The sequence below is a fragment of the Cololabis saira genome, chromosome 7, assembly GCF_033807715.1.
Source record: "Cololabis saira isolate AMF1-May2022 chromosome 7, fColSai1.1, whole genome shotgun sequence".
NCBI lineage: Eukaryota > Metazoa > Chordata > Actinopteri > Beloniformes > Belonidae > Cololabis > Cololabis saira.
In genome coordinates this window covers 21,358,112-21,374,384 of record NC_084593.1, presented here as the reverse complement: position 1 = coordinate 21,374,384, position 16,273 = coordinate 21,358,112, and the positions used below count along the sequence as shown (strand labels likewise).

The window sequence follows — 16,273 nt, the reverse complement described above, 5'->3', positions numbered from 1 at the left end:
ACCCACAGTACCCAGAGAAAACCAGGCACAGAAAGAACAAGCCAACTCAATAAAGAACGCCATGGCGATGGGTTTCACAACACCAATGTCACTAGTTTGGAAACCCTCCATGACTAAAAAAACTTTTTGGGAAAGTCAAAGCTGAAGCATCAGGCACACAAACAGGGATTGGTATGGCACAAGTTGCCAGAAACCCACTGAATTATGGACACAATTTAGAACATTATAAGATGTTAATTTACACAGTTGTGAATCATAGACACTGGTCATCTTTTAAGATTTCCAGGTCATCAGAAAACTGTGTTAGAATAGTTTGATTCAGAATTGTGTTGTAAAGTACTAGATCACAATGTTTATGAAAAATGGATTTGTTTATGCTAAAGTTAAGGAAAATACCAATGTGCTCTGAGGTGAACTATAATCCACTGCCCTCCTTTGGGGTATCAAACATCTGTGATGCAGAAATCTCACAAGGGGAAGAACGTTATTTCCAGAGAAGGAGGGCAGGATTGCCTCGTTTGCTCAAGGAAAGTTGGCTCACAGCGATGTGCATGCTGCCATGCAGCCCAGAGCAGTGACTACTTTTTGGACAGAAAAATATTAAATTTGCAGTATTTTCATTCTTTTCAAGGAATTAAAGGCAGATATGTTGAGCAGATGGCTGGTAGAGTAGGAATGGTCTTAGTATCAGGGGAGGGCTGCTGTCCAAACCTCAGCCATTGATCTAATGGATGATCTGAGTCATACCCACCTTCAATGTGAACACAACCATCTCCATCAAGCACACATGGCCCAGCACAATGAACCACATTCATACAACAAGGTTTTTCTGGTCACCTCTTTTTGTTCATATTGTTTTGTTTCTACTACGGTGCATTCACATCTGCTGTCAGTGTGTGCTCCTATCTTTTCATTTAGGTGAACTCTTAACAGGCTGTTCGAGTCAAGCACCTGCTTTTCAAACAGTGAGAATCCAACCGTTGGCAAAGCTGTTGTATTGGTAAGTACCTGACGTGGATGACGGGACACACTGGTCCTTTAAATCGATGCAACAGCAGCAATTGTGTTTAATTGAAGACAGTTTTGGGGGGGAGTTCTTGCCATGTGCTCGGTGCCGTCACAGACTGTTCTAATTTGCAAAATCCTCAGATCATAAGACCGAATGCTGTGGTAGTCTCAAGTAGACAAAATATATGCATGCTTGGTTTTACTTCTGCAATTTTGGATTTCAGTAAATTAAAAACATCAGCACTAACAATCACTGGAAAGTGGTGCTAATTATGAAAACAAAGCGGTGTTGCTGGTAGGAGCAACGCATTGTGGTGCCATCTGCTGAAAATATGTTTTTCTGTTTGGTTTCTTTAAGTCTAAGATTTTATAAAAGATCCAGGGGTTTGTGTATCGTTTCCAAAATGTTCAGCAAATTGTTCACACTGAAAATCATGTTCTAATTTAGTTCCTATAACACAGCAGAAGAAAACATTTAGCTTCAATGTTTTGATTCACTATTTAGTTAAATCAAATGTACATACATTTTACCATGAGGAAAGTGTTATTGGACTAAACTACCGCAGTAGCTGCAAGGAAGCATATTGTGTTCCAGGGAAGGGGCTACATCTGTCTTGCGAGCCTGATGCAAACCCAGAAATGAATGTAATTCCTCGACTGAGCATTGGGTCCTGTCCTATAGAGCAAAAGGATCTCCATTGATACACATGTTAAAATCACCAACTCTGCAGTAGAAATAAACATATCTACACCCTGGTTAAAAGGGGTTTGGTCTCCATAAATACAGTTCACATCCATGACAACTGTACGGCAGTTTGTACCACACCAGGTAAAATTATACAAAGCAACGACTTTGACTGACTGATCTCTTGCAGCAGCCAGGTCCTCTGGTTGAGCAACTTTTGCCTCTGTTCATTTAAAGACCCCTCAAAGGTGAATAACCGGACAGCTTGCGACATTTGAAATAACTGTTGCCAGAGCTGGAACAAGAACTAGCAGAGATTTATTGGGAGCTGCGATCACTCAGGGGGGTTTGTCCGACCTGCAAGCGACTGCAAGCAAGTGACAACAGGTCAGAGCAGCTCAGCCGGTCTTTGCTGCAGCACCTATTTTGGATGTTGTTTTGCTAGCAACATTTGAAATGAGGCAATATTTGATCAGAATGAATGTAGCAGTATAACTTAGCTATAGAGCTGAGAATAAGCTAAGCCAGCCACACTTAAATTCACAACTTACAAAAACTGAATTGAGATGGTTCCAGCCAGCTTTCAGGGCTGCTCGTCATACGAATTTCATACGAATTTGCAACATGCTGCTGTGCTTTAACTCTGAAAAAGAAGCTTCAAAAACACTCTTCAGAAAACACAAGAGTGATGTCACAGGGGCTTTTTGCAGCACTTCTAGGGTACTGTATTCTCAGGTATATCATACAAGATGCAGACTGAATCTGATCTGGATCTGAAGGTAAAGGAAACATGGGCAAATCAGCGGGTTATTGGGTTGTGATGAGTGGTCTGAAGGTAAGCAATCTAATTTAGAGAGCGCGATGTGTTAGAGGTAGTTAAGAATCATGAATGCTAGTCTGAGCACTGTAACGCTGTACTTTCATAAGTAGTGTGGACAGGGAGACATATGGCGCTTTTCCACTAGTACCTACTCTGCGCGCTTCTACTCATCACGCCCCCGTCTTGCGCTTCTCCGCTACGGGCCGAGGCGGGTAGAGGCTGGCCGAGTAGATACTTTTTCTGTACCTATTAGGGTTGTACTGTATTAGGTTCTAAGCGTGCTGAGTCAGCCCTGTATCTGACGTCATCACAATACACGCCACTGATTGGTCGGGGGGCCGTCAGACGTTTGAATCAGGAAGCGGGGAGTCAGCGGAGAGCAGCCCGCGGCTTCCTCATTTTATCCGACAGGCAATGGCATCGCAAAAGTCTGTTTCGTGATCCAACTCTGAGGTGCAGATGTTCATAAACCTGGTGGCTGAGGAGAGAATTAAAAAGGGATGTAGATGGGCGATAATGAACGACCAGATCCACCAAATGCTCTGTCACTTCTCAGCTGCTCGCGGCTCTCAGCTGATTTCTTATCAGCGCCAACGAACAAAATTTTTTTAAAAAGCGTCGCCGCTTGAAGCTTCTTTCACTCTCATTTTTTAACGTGATATGGAACACCAGCCACAGATCCAGCAGCACATATATCATCTCCTCCAGGTTCTACATCTTTAGTGTTGTCTTCTTCATTTAGATCACACAATCAAATACGTCACAGCAGCTTCGCTCCAACCCGCCCATTTCTCACCTGGGTGGTGAAAAACAAACGAGGACGAGGCGGGTGGAGGCGGGACGAGTCGGGGCGCGCTGAGTAGGTACTAGTGGATAAGCGCCAATAGTTCCTGTGACCCATGACCTTCACAGCCAGTTTTAGATTTTGGCCAGATGGAAAGAATGCCAAACAGTACTGTTGATCCACATCTTATGCTTTCTAGCACAACAGTGGAATCAATCAATCTATCAACTAACATTATGCCAGTTGGTTGATTGATTGGTTGGTACAGTCTAAATCTACTTAAAAGTCTCTGAACTGTACACTGTACTACTATCCAAAAGTACAATCCAAAATTTGCTGTAAAACACTCCTGGTTACATGATCAAACTGTAGTGTGTTAGGACTATGGCGAGTCTGTGGACTTCCACCCTTTATGAGCTGAAGATCATCTTCTAGGGTTTCTGATATTTAACAAAAAAAAGTCCTTATTAAAGGTGCAAGTTTCATCCAGATACATTGTAGTGACGTCATCTCTGTGCAGCAAGAGAAAACATCACGGACAAAGGAAAGGGGAACTCAAACGATACGAGGAATTTCCACATAGGTTTTCCATTGAAACAACCTAAATCATGACCTTATGTAACATGACAGAGCCTGGTAGTAAATGAACCCTGCGCTTTATTAGACAGCAGAAGGAATCTAGGGATGGAGTTGGAGGAAAAGAAAAGAAACTGTTGTTGAGTACTTTAAAATACACTGAACTGTTATTAAATCAGAGCAGCATTTTGCTGTAAAGAACTAAATATTCCCTTTCTGGTAGTGAAACGTGAAAAATGGCACGACTCCACTCAAATGTTGTTTTAGGCCTCTCTGTCAGTGGGAGACGCGCTAAAAATGTCCTTTCAATGCATTTAACCAGATGCACGGACAGTGCTCTTCCTCCATCTGTTCTATTGTCTCAGTGTTCTCTGGGATGAGGGGCGGATGCACCACCGAAAGAGATGCAGGAAATGCTCTTGGCTCCGAGCAACATGGCCAACTTCTTCTAGTCTTTTTCTCGACTGCCTTAAGATTCAAGTGCAGCCCAAGTGTTGTTCGACTACAGGCATAAATTGTTTATCATGTTTTAAACGATTGGAGCAGCTTTGAAAATTGTTAAGAGGGCTAATCGAGCTCTGACTGGCCTCAGGTCTCTTAGTAAAGAGGGGGGGGGAGGTTGGGGGGCTTACTGGTGCTCATGTCAAGGTCTTTGTCATGTTTAACCTGACTCCACACAAACAGAAGCAGGCGCACTCAGAGCAGCCTGTCCGGCACGCTCCAGAAATAGACATTTCGGTTGAGCATTAAAATTTACAAGTTGAAGCTATATATATTTAATCACTCTCAGAGAAAAATGGATAAAAATAAAAAGGTAAGCTGGTAAATATGAGAGGTATACAGTGCTAAATAAAGAAAGAGAGAGTTTGAAACGTGTCTGTGTGTAAATATGTTTTCATGGGATAATATTATAGAGGCAACGTGGATGTTATTGACCCACAACCTTTTACCGCTGCGCCACAGTTGTAAAAACGTCTTGTGCCACATTCACATTAATCCACTCGGGCATACGGCAGGAAAGCAGTGAATTCTTGCGGTAGATATTAAACAACAAACCTATAGTTAAGAAAATCCCAATTAAGCTCGTTTACATGTTGAGAAATTATGGTGCAGTTCAAAAGGAAATGACTTCCCAAAACAACTCAAGGTTCGGCAGAATTTGCCTTCAGGCTCCCAACTTGTAACCTCTAAATTGCTTCGCTCCCAAATATCCAGGAGAAAAGAATCCAAAAACTCATTAGGAAAATGCAAAGTGGTTTGGCGGGAAGTGCTGAGCAGCCCGGTTTGGAGCTTTTTTCAGTTAGAACCATTTGACCATTTTAATCGATTTCTCTCTGTCGCTCCACTTTTAAGTGTTGACCGGGTATTATATTATAATTTCAAAGTCATCGATATAAAGTTTAATGTTCCAGAAAAGTAAAACTGAGCTCTCAGCCTTGTTCGGTGCTTTGATCTGGAACGTGAGGGTGACAACACAGCAGAGATGAAAAGAAAAACCCTCATATGGCATATTTCCTGAATAAAATATCATTTCCTGCATGTTTTCAGAGGTAGCCAAACATTCACAAACCGCAAACTCTGGAGATGCAGCCAGCTAAAGGCTTCGTGACCCTGTGAGGTCCCGGGGTTTATTGCCCAAAATGCCTTTGCTTTTATTAGCCTGTATGATCATTCTATAAAGCTATAAAGTCGTCATGTAAATCCTCTTTCAGGCCTGGAAAAGGTCTACGTCTGAGATTCCAGGGTTTTCCATGAAGTGAATGAAGTTCAAGCTCCATGCTGGACCATCATTTTGAGCTCGTTGTGTCTCACAGACCAAAGGAAAATGGCAACATGGTGACAGCAGAGAGCTCCAGGTAACAAATGACTTACAACAGTTTTCCTTCCAGCACAACTTCCTCTTTCTTCATCTTCATTATGCAATCACTGACTGAAGGGCAGGGTAACCTGCCTCTCAAATGCTTTACTGTCCCCCACTATGTCCTTCTCTTGGGAGACAGAAGTGAAATACAAGCTGCTCGGGTCCAAACGTTTCCATGAAAAGGCACTAAATTCGGACAATACTCATCCATGTAGAGGAAGTGACATTGTTGCTCCAGTCAGCACAGACTTGTTGGTGCCTGAACGTATTTGAACTTCAATTTTATCGAAACAATCGCTGCTTTTGCTTTCACCTGGTGGCAGATGAAAGGTTATTATTTTAATGATAAAATCAACTTTCAACTTGATATCAAGAACAAGTGCAACCAAAAGTGCTGTGCAGATGCTAAAAAGAAGAAGAAAAACAAGCAAAGCTCAAAGAAAGATGCAAAGAAAATTAAGAGCATGTTTCAATAGACATGATATAACAAAACATATAGCAACGAGAAAAATAATTAAGCCAGCAGTAATGAGATGCTTAATGTGGATGGAGCTGTGCCGCTGAGGTGTGCAGGATTAGAAGGATTGCAAACTCTAATCTAGATTTTACAGCGGTCCCAGTATAGAAAGGCCAAAACAGAAGAAAACGTAATCGCTCCTGGCTTCCAGTGATAGCTCTGGCTGCAGCGCGCTGGATCAACCGGAGGATTTACAGGGGACTGTGTACTCTAACCGTGACTCAACTCCAAAAACACAACCTCAGATCAAAACCGATGTCGGCAAAGCAAAACAGAAGGCAGCTTTTGTTCTCCGCTTCCCTGTGCATCATGAACGATGTATCAGTGACTCTATTGAGGGATTGGGGGGCATAAGTCAAGCTTCTCGTTCCAGAGCTCTGGGTGCATGAGTCACTCGTCAGTTGTCAAAAGGGACGTTCAAGCGGCGTTTCGTTAGGCGGTCCAGTCATAACGTACGGTTCGCTTTGGTGTCAAGGGCGAGTTGAAGGCCTGCAGCTTTTTTGCTCATGCTTTAATGAAGGCGAACAGGGTCGGCTCGCTGCGTGTAGCAGCAAGGAAGCTCTGCTCTGGCTTAATTAGCAAATGTAATCTCATTCATACATTCAGTGCTTAATAGCCTGTGTTAATAGATCAAGATCTATCAAGCAGGATGGAGCGTTAGAAGAATTACTTCAGCACTGTTTTCTTCAGCTTTTATCTTAGCTCCGTGCCAGAAACATGTCCCACATACCTGTGATGCTTCCTGTGCAGCGTGCATGTCCCCAGTTGTTACCCTTTTGCCCCGATACACGTGTTTCAAACCAATTATTTCAGAACAAAGCAGCAACATGTAATAAGTGACATATTTCTCTGTTTCTGCACTAAGCGCAGACATGCCCCCTGCCTTGCTTGAGTGGGTGGGCGTAGGTAATTTAAGAGCTGGACATGTTAGTCCAGGTCTCCAGGGAAACAGCTGCCATCTGTCCTGGGTTCCCATGGAGCAGCGTGATGCTGAGGTGCATAATGACTCCTTTACTAACTACCACTCTCTCCTGGATGGATGCACTTCATTGAGCACATTCGTGCTTTCTTTTTCCCTATTACCACAGCTATCACTGCAGCACCACTGATTATGTCACCTCAGACAAGACAGTACAAGGAAACATCCTGGAGGATGGCGTGAGTAGTGGGGGTAGGTTGGGTGGTCCATTACAAAATATCAAATACAAACCATCAAATGCAGCAAAATGAGATGCTCTTTCAAGGATTAAGGTGAAGTGTAAATGTCACGCACAGGTTTGGCTCCAGATAGAGAGTTTTTGTCTTTGGTTGTCTGAACTCCAGCTGCTCCATGTGTTGGAGTGTCCTTGGGCAAGAAACTGAAACCCACATTTCCCCTGATAAACTCATCGCTGTGTAACTATAGAGACGAAAGTGCTACATTTATGAGGATACAATAAGAGGCACAGTGTTGATGCTTCTGTAAATGGATGAAAGAGAAGAGACAATAAGGTTGAAGGGTGCTCTACAAGGGTGGACCCTTTCACCCGCTGAGCTCACAGACGTAAACATGTTCCTCAAATGGAGAGCGCTGTAATCTTTCCTCTGTGAGTCGTGATGAAACGGTTTCTCTTCTTGACTGATTTGCAGCAGTGTGACTGCAAATGAAGCTCGTTGTGTTTTCTTATGATTTAAGTCAGTTTGTTTAGGCAAAAACCATTCACAGACCGGCGCCAGCATAAACACAATTATATATCTCTCCCTTGATAGAAACCGAGGGACAGAAAATTACACGATAGGGATTTTCGTTTCTTTTTCCTTTCTCTTTGTTGTTCGTCTGATTGCAAAAAGAAACAGATGATGCGGTTCATAGAAACCCAATCACTCTGGATGGATGTGAATATTTAAAAGTAACCTTTGAGTAAAAATAACCTATGAAACAGATTAAATATCGGTGTATATAACAAAATAACTGCTCATTATAACAAAGTAAGTTTTTTTCTTTACTTCTCAAGCCGCAGATGAGGTTCATTGCCACTACAAGTAGGAATGGGCGATATTTTACCGTTCACGATATACCGTCAAAAAAATTCCTCACGATAAGAATTTGTCATCTTGCGGTAAAAACGATAAATTCCTGTTGATGACGTTTTTGTGTAAAGCTGATTTATGGTTCTGCGTTTAATCCACGGACAACGTACGTGAAGGAAGGAAGGAAGGAAGGAAGGAAGGAAGGAAGGAAGGAAGGAAGGAAAGAAGGAAGGAAGGAAGGAAGGAAGGAAGGAAGGAAGGAAGGAAGGAAGGAAGGAAGGAAGGAAGGAAGGAAGGAAGGAAGGAAGGAAGGAAGGAAGGAAGAAAAGAGGAAGGGAAGAAGGAAGGAGAGAGCAGGAGGAACGAAGGAAGAAAGGAAAGGGAGAAGGAAGGGAGAAAACAAGGAAAGGAGGAAGGAAGGGAGAAAAGAGGAAGGGAAGAAGGAAGGAGAGAGCAGGAGGAAAGAAGGAAGGGAAAAAAGAAGGAAGGAAGGAAGGAAATGAGCCTGAAAGAAAGAAAGAAAGAAAGAAAGAAAGAAAGAAAGAAAGAAAGAAAGAAAGAAAGAAAGAAAGAAAGAAAGAAAGAAAGAAAGAAAGAAAGAAAGAAAGAAAGAAGGCAGGAGAGCAGGAGGAAAGAAGGAAAGAAGGAAGGAAGGAAATGAGCCTGAAAGAAAGAAAGAAAGAAAGAAAGAAAGAAAGAAAGAAAGAAAGAAAGAAAGAAAGAAAGAAAGAAAGAAAGAAAGAAAGAAAGAAAGAAAGAAGGATAAATTCCCGTTGATGACGTTTTTGTGTAACAAACATGGCAGATCTGAGAGCGAGATAGATTTATAGTTGAAAAGATGGAGTTGAATTGGTATTTTTTTATCCTCATTTTTATCGTTATCAGGATAAATGCCAGAAATTATCGTGATACATTTTTTAGTCCATACCGCCCAGCCCTAACTACAAGATGTTAAATTGTTACCGTTAAATGTTGCACTGATAAAATCTAACAAACTTGAATTGGTTTGGATTTAGTACTATCTCCTATCCGCAGGCCGACTGCATAGACAAAGTGCATATCAGACATCAAAGACGGCCGCCGTGGCAGGACATGAGCCAGAGAGAGCTCTGTAAGCTGAGCCCGGGACCCTGTGACATGTTAAAATGTACAGTATGCAGTGGGCACGCTCAAACAGGTAAACAACTCCTATGCACAGTAACAGGTAGATTCCCCCTCTGGGTTCGGCCCTCATTTATCAATGAGATGAAAGCAGAAGTCTTGGATGCTGTAAATTCCCCCTGTGAATAACCTTTCGAAACACGGAGGTCAATTTCACAGACACTCGGTTCATTTTTAACACTTCCACACACTGAGTGCTTCCGTCCATCTGTACCCCTTTTCCTGCTCCGTGCGTCCCTCTGCTCCCATCACGTCAGTCAGCATCAAAGCTTTTATTACGTAGCCCCTTCTCCTTCATAGTTTGCCAGTTCGCTCATTATTTTTTCTTCCCCCCTCCTTGAAGCTAATCTTTGGTTCCCTCCCATTCCCTGACCCTCTTCTTCCCTCCGCAGCTCTGTTGTCATGACTTAGGCCTGTGACACATGTGGGAAAGTTCTGTGGGGCCCCTGCTTCAGACAGGACACTGATATACTGAGAGTGCTGGGTGATGGGGCTATTTTAGGAACTTGTAAATATGAGAACTTCCTTTCCTAAAGTATATCAAATACCCTAGAGCATTATAAACGGCAGCAAAAGGCAATACGTGGGTAAGAATCCAGTTTGCTATCAGCTTCCTTTCCTCTCAGACCCAATAAAGGATAAGCCAGGGCTGCATCTTCTGTCTTTCTTTTCAAATGTACACTTTATCACACGACATGAAATGTAGCTTTAACTTCAGTAATTGTTCCTCTGTCTATCATGTCCTTTTTGAGCCACTTCCCTGACTGACTCGGCTTTACAGACCGTTATTGAAGTGGCTCATCAGAAGGGGAGGAAGGTGATATTGGGATAAGGGTTACCAGGGTTTTCCTAACTGGGCAAGTCATTCCCATTTACTTCAAGAAAATTCTCTCTCGTGAAATAGATCTGGTACCCTTCCATTCACAGCCATTTCCACCAGTGCAAACGTACCAATCCAGTCATGACTGGATGGAGGCAGGTTTTATAAGATGACTCAAACAGGAGAATCCAAAAAACAACCAAAGACGGCTGCAGAATTACTGACAACACATTTTTTACTGCGAAGCCACAAGCATTTTAAAATGAAAAACCCACCGACCTAAATCAGACAAACCCTATATTTAATGGATCATTTTCTTGGACTGCATCACATTGATTGCACAATGGGGTTTCAGTAACTAAATTAAGACTATTAATAATAATCAGGGCTAATTATGATGTGTCAGTCTTACACATACACACACACATACACGCTCAAGCAGTCATAGATTATTAAGATGGAGCTCTTTAATGTTTAATTTCCTCTTCTCATCTCATGTGAGAGAAAAATGAGGGCTATATTCATCCACATATGATATATCTTTACTTTACATATATCCAGACATCCACACCAGATGAGCTATGCGACATGATACAGCCTGAGTGCAGATGTTATCAGAAAACCACTGCTATAACTCTACTTAGCCTGATCGTTGGGTCTTTTGCCAGCATCAAGCTTTTATGCACAGCAAATTGATCAGAGCCCAAAATGTGCTCTTCACATATCTTCTTCGTACCGTCCAGCCTCCTAATGGTGCTACATCTCTATATGGGAGTTTACATTTGGACAATAGATACAATGCTTGCTGAGAAAGGAAATGATGAACTCTGCAGCTTAGCTAGGGCACCATCATCCAATGAACTCATCTTTTTCTTTGCCAACTCAGGTCCTGAAGTGCTGAACCTTAATCTGTTATGTCAATGTGATGCATTGGCGCCACCTGTTGGCGAATACGGTTGGTTTCCAATATTTCTATTCATAGCTCTGCACTGAGAGGCTTTATTCACCAGCTCACAGTAAAATCTAAACAGCTTATTGACATTGTAAGTTATCATAAGTGATAAAGCAGCGGGATTTGGCCACTAGATTGAAGAAGACATCATCACATTCAAACTAATATGCATCTGGTCTTCCCCAATACTCCAACATATGCTGACCCCTGAGCTAATAACCTCAGTACATACATACATACATACATACATACATACATACATACATACATACATACATACATACATACATACATACATACATACATACATACATACATACATACATACATACATACATACATACATACATACATACATACATACATACATACATACATACATACATACATACATACATACATAGAGAGAGAAAAATGGGAGAAACAAATAACAAAAGGGACGTACAAAAGTTTGAAAACACGACTTGGTTTGTTTATTTTATTCTCTTCTAGATTATTTTGGTTTTTGACTCGTAACATTCTTGTATATTTTCACAACCATTTTTTTCTCATCATCCCGCGGGGGTCTGGGAAAGTTGTGACATTGCCTGTGAACCTCACTGAGCCACATGGCTGGTGCTCAGTACAGCAGCATATGAGTGACAGGCATTTCCTTTCTGTCTAAAAGCAGACATAGCAAAGCTGGACTCATGGAAGAGGAGGTAAAACAGCTGGAAAACAGGATGAGGATGAGATATTGGATGTGTGAAATGGGCTTTAACACTAACACCAGTTGTATATTGTGATAGCAGCAGTACCTTTAACCATCACTAGTTATGCAACACTCCCTTGCAACGTCCCGTTTGAAATTGGCCGGAGGTTCAGCGGTGGAACGAGAGCTACTGGGTAGAGCTACCCTTCCAGCATTAGTATTATGTTGGCAATAGGGCATTACTTTATGTTTGAATCCTCAGTAAGCAAGATTGTGGTTTCCAGAGGTGGCATGAATGTTTCTAAATGTTAAATAAGTGAAATTCAAAGTAGTCAATGAGCAATCAGGTGAAAGACCGGGAAGGGTTTATTAAAATCAAAGGACAAGACCGAGGAAACACAGCATCCTACTCTGGAATTTGATTTTAAGAAATGAGAGAATTTCTCAAAAGAAAGGCAGAAAGCTGCAGCAATAATGGACAAAATTGCACATTTCAGTGTCTTGGCTGACTAGCCCCTGTCAGAGGTAAAGAAATGTCTGATTAACAACTTAATTCAACATTTGGAGTAACTACACAGTTTGCTTGATCGTGCATAAATCTTTAAAAGTGCTCTTCCCAAAGCTGCATGAAACTATGACTGAACATAGAAGGGGTAGGACTAGAAAGGTTTTTTGAAACTTCATCCTACACCCTTTCAAACAGGAAATATTTATCTACATATAGATTTGTCTTTTTAATTTGCTTTTTTTGCTTATGTTTTTTTTGTTGGTATATACATTTTATGTATTCTGATAATTTGTTATTTTTGTTTTAACCTGTTTGAATAAATAAATAAATAAAATCAAACATATGTCATATAACCTTAAATAAAGTTTTGAAAGTACACTTCTAAAAGGACCTTTGGACCTCAGACGTTACATCTAATCAGCATCAGCTCGATGTTCTCTATCAGCCAATACTTAAAACCCTGAAAGTCCTGAGATTGAAGGAGAAGACGTCATAACATTATCTTAAAACCACAATGTGCCGTTGGTCTTCCCCGACACTCCAGTCCAGTTAGTTTATATGCCAAAACTTACTTCACTACAGCAACCAGAAACTGGTCACATGACCACTATGACGGGCTTCCACTGTAAGGGCACATTGCATTATGGGATATTGTATCAACTGAAGGTTTAAAAATAGTATCCATCCATAAATTTTTTATACCTGCTTTATCCTTTGCATGGTCACGGGGTCTGCTGGAGCCTAACGCAGCTCATTACAGGGGTAAACCCTGGACAGGTTGGCAGTCCATCACCGGGCAACATATAGAGACAAATAACTAGACTCACACCTACGGGTAGTTTACAATCATCAGTTAACCTGGTATCCATGTTTTTGGACTGTGGGAGGAAGCCAGAGTAACCCATGCAAGCACAGAAACTCCCCACAGAAAGCCAGGGAGTCAAACCAGGAACCTTCTTGCTGTGAGGCAACAGTGCTAACCACTAAGCCACCATGCTGCTAAATCATTTAATAATAAATAAAACATTCAAAGATTAAACCAATTGCTTCCAATAATTTTTCCTAGAGCTAGTGTGTGGCTGAAATCACATTTCAGATGTTTATGAACCGTTTTCTCAAACAGTTTCGTCTTCTCGCTCTAAACTTTTCTAATTTGTTTAATTTCCAAAACAAAAAATTCCAATAGTTCAATATGTCACCCATGATGATGAAAGTGAAAGTTCAGTCTCATTAATATTCTTATGACCCTTCAGAATGATCTGGTGTATCTGAATATCCAAAACAAATCACTCAAGTCACACTGTACTTTTATTTCTAGTGTGTATCTTTTATTCTACTGTTTTTACATAAATGTACTTGAACTTCTACACAAGCAAAGAGTATTTTAAATTATTTCGCCACTGACCTATGGTGAAATAATAGAGATCACAAGGGAAAAGGGGATGTGAGATAAAGCAAATTCAGCTTACCATCTGTGCTGCGGTTAAGTTTCTTTTCCTTGCTGGATAGAGGCAGATTGCACAAACCAGAGGAAATACCCACGTTTGAGGACTGACTGCTTCCCATGGTATCTCATGTAGAAAAAATATACTAAATTAAAATAAAGCTCGACTCTGGGAGCATTTGGGATCTTCTTGTGACTCCTCTGAGGTTGGTGTTTTTTGAAAGCCTGTTGTTTTAATATCAACATCAAATCCCGCCCGAAATTTGAAGATGTGTAAACATCAACACGTGGCTATATTTATCTATTCAATTTGTCCAATAAAAAGCAGCCCCGAGGAGAGACGGACGTCAGCACGTGGGGAGGGCGTTAATAAAGGGCGCTACGTCAACAGGTTGGACGGTTGGAGCGTCACGTGACAACTTTCTCACTTCCAGACTGTGCGCGTTCACGATAACGACCCTTTGAGGCGCGAGCGCGAGTCGGCGGCTTTGATATCGGAGAGTAATTACCTACGACCTACTTAAAGCACATGTTCAAGATAAAATGCGTTAAATTAAACATTAACGCAAATGTACATGTTTAATGGCCGTAACTTAGGTTTCAAACGTAGAATAAAAAGATTCAGAGTTCAGAGTCCTCAAATACAGTAAAAAAAAAAAAAAAAAAAAAATATATATATATATATATATATATATATATATATATATATATATATATATATATATATATATATATATATATATATATATATATATGTGTGTGTTCTTATGACCCTTCAGAATGATCTGGTGTTTATATGCATATGTTGTAAAATGTATGTAAATACTTACCTGCTGTACTCTACTACCCTAAGTTATCAGCACCTTGTGCTTTTTATTATTTTACCTTCTTTTCTCATTATTTTATTTAATTGTATTTGTTATTTACTGTTTAATTGTGTCTTGCCGCTTTTAATGTTGATGTAAAGCACTTTGAATTACCTTGTGTTGAATTGTGCTATAAATAAACTTGCCTTGCCTATGTTGGAGTGGCTTCGGGTTTAAAGTGACTTGGTTAGACGGTGTGGAGGCTATTAGGAAAAACCAAGATCGTGATCTTAAAAAGTCCCTGCATTTTAAGCATTAACTGCTTCTATGTTGTATTCTTACTTATTTACAGTCATTATAAATGTAATGCATCAGTGAGTTGATCATTTACCTTGACTGAATCATGCGGCCACATTGTCAGCTGCAGCCGCTCCACCAGCTGTGTTACTCATTAACAACACTGGTCAAAAGTCAACTTCATCATGTATTTCAGTTTATCCAGCTTACTTCAGCAGTTCTTCCCAAGTTGACCTCAAAGGGCTATTCATTGAATTGAAGTGTAAATGTGATCAACTGTAAGAAAGAAAAAAAAACCTAAATGTTCGGGTTATTATGTACACGCCCCGGTCAGATAGATGAAAAGCAGGGGTGTGTGAGGTGGGAGTGATTAAGTTAACCAGAAAAACAGCATTACCTAAATGTTTTTAAAATTCAGCAGGCAATATTTCTTTGAGCAGGTGATGCTCTGTTATATTGACACTTGTTATTCATGCTACTCCAACTTGTCTTCCACGAGATGGCGCTCTCACACCATGGAGCCCAGAGCCTTTTGTGTGGAGTAGAATAATAAAATATTGGGACCTTTTGCATGTAAAACCTTACACCTCTCCTTTCCCAAAACAAGCCTCCAAGATTATTAACATGACAACACATGCTTTTTTTCTTTGTCTGCTAAGTCAAGGGGTTATGACTCACTTTGTATGTATTGTATACTGTACTATGTTTGTGCTATTTTCACAAATCAAAGAGAGGAACAACTAGTTATTAAATGGTTTTGATTATTTACTTTATTCAAAAAAACCTGCTGGACCATGTCTTTCCCCTTTCTGTTCTCCTTATGCATCTTATGCATTTCATTTAATAATATACATCGATTTTTGCATGTCAGACCTACAACACATTCCAAATAAAAGTTGCTACGGATGCAGTTGAGTGCTAGTGAGGAACTGAAAGAGAAAAAAAGATGTTATATTAAGCAGGTAATATCAACAGGTGGTTATAATGAGGATTTGGCACAAAAGCAGCTTCTATGAAAAGTCTTTGACAAGCAGCAATGGGCCGAGGATCTCGGCTTAATAAAGGTTAATAAAGGCTTGACAAAACAATTGAAATGTGTAAAAACAGTGTTCCTATTGAAAGATTGGAGGATGTTTGCATATTTGGCCGTCCGCGATGCATAATTTCCATTAAATGATTCCAGGAATCTGTGGGAATTTCTGTGTGAAAAGGGCTAGTTCTCAAGCCCAACTGGACAACTATGTCCTCCAATCCCTCAGAGGGCACTACAGCGAGAATGGTCATTCCTCAATAGCTGATAGAACCATAAGGGTTAGGGGTTGCTTTGGGAGAC

At 40.8% G+C, this 16,273-nt stretch overlaps 1 protein-coding gene across 1 annotated transcript in view; it reads right to left on the bottom strand.

Moving 5' to 3' along the window:
* The window catches only part of neurl1b (neuralized E3 ubiquitin protein ligase 1B), a 31,811-nt gene extending 17,732 nt beyond the window's left edge, over positions 1 to 14,079 (bottom strand). The window contains exon 1 of the mRNA XM_061725043.1: positions 13,863 to 14,079. Coding sequence (XP_061581027.1) covers positions 13,863 to 13,959 — 97 coding nt within the window. The 5' untranslated portion in view covers positions 13,960 to 14,079. The remainder of the gene's footprint in view (positions 1 to 13,862) is intronic.
* Positions 14,080 to 16,273: the final 2,194 nt, after the last annotated feature.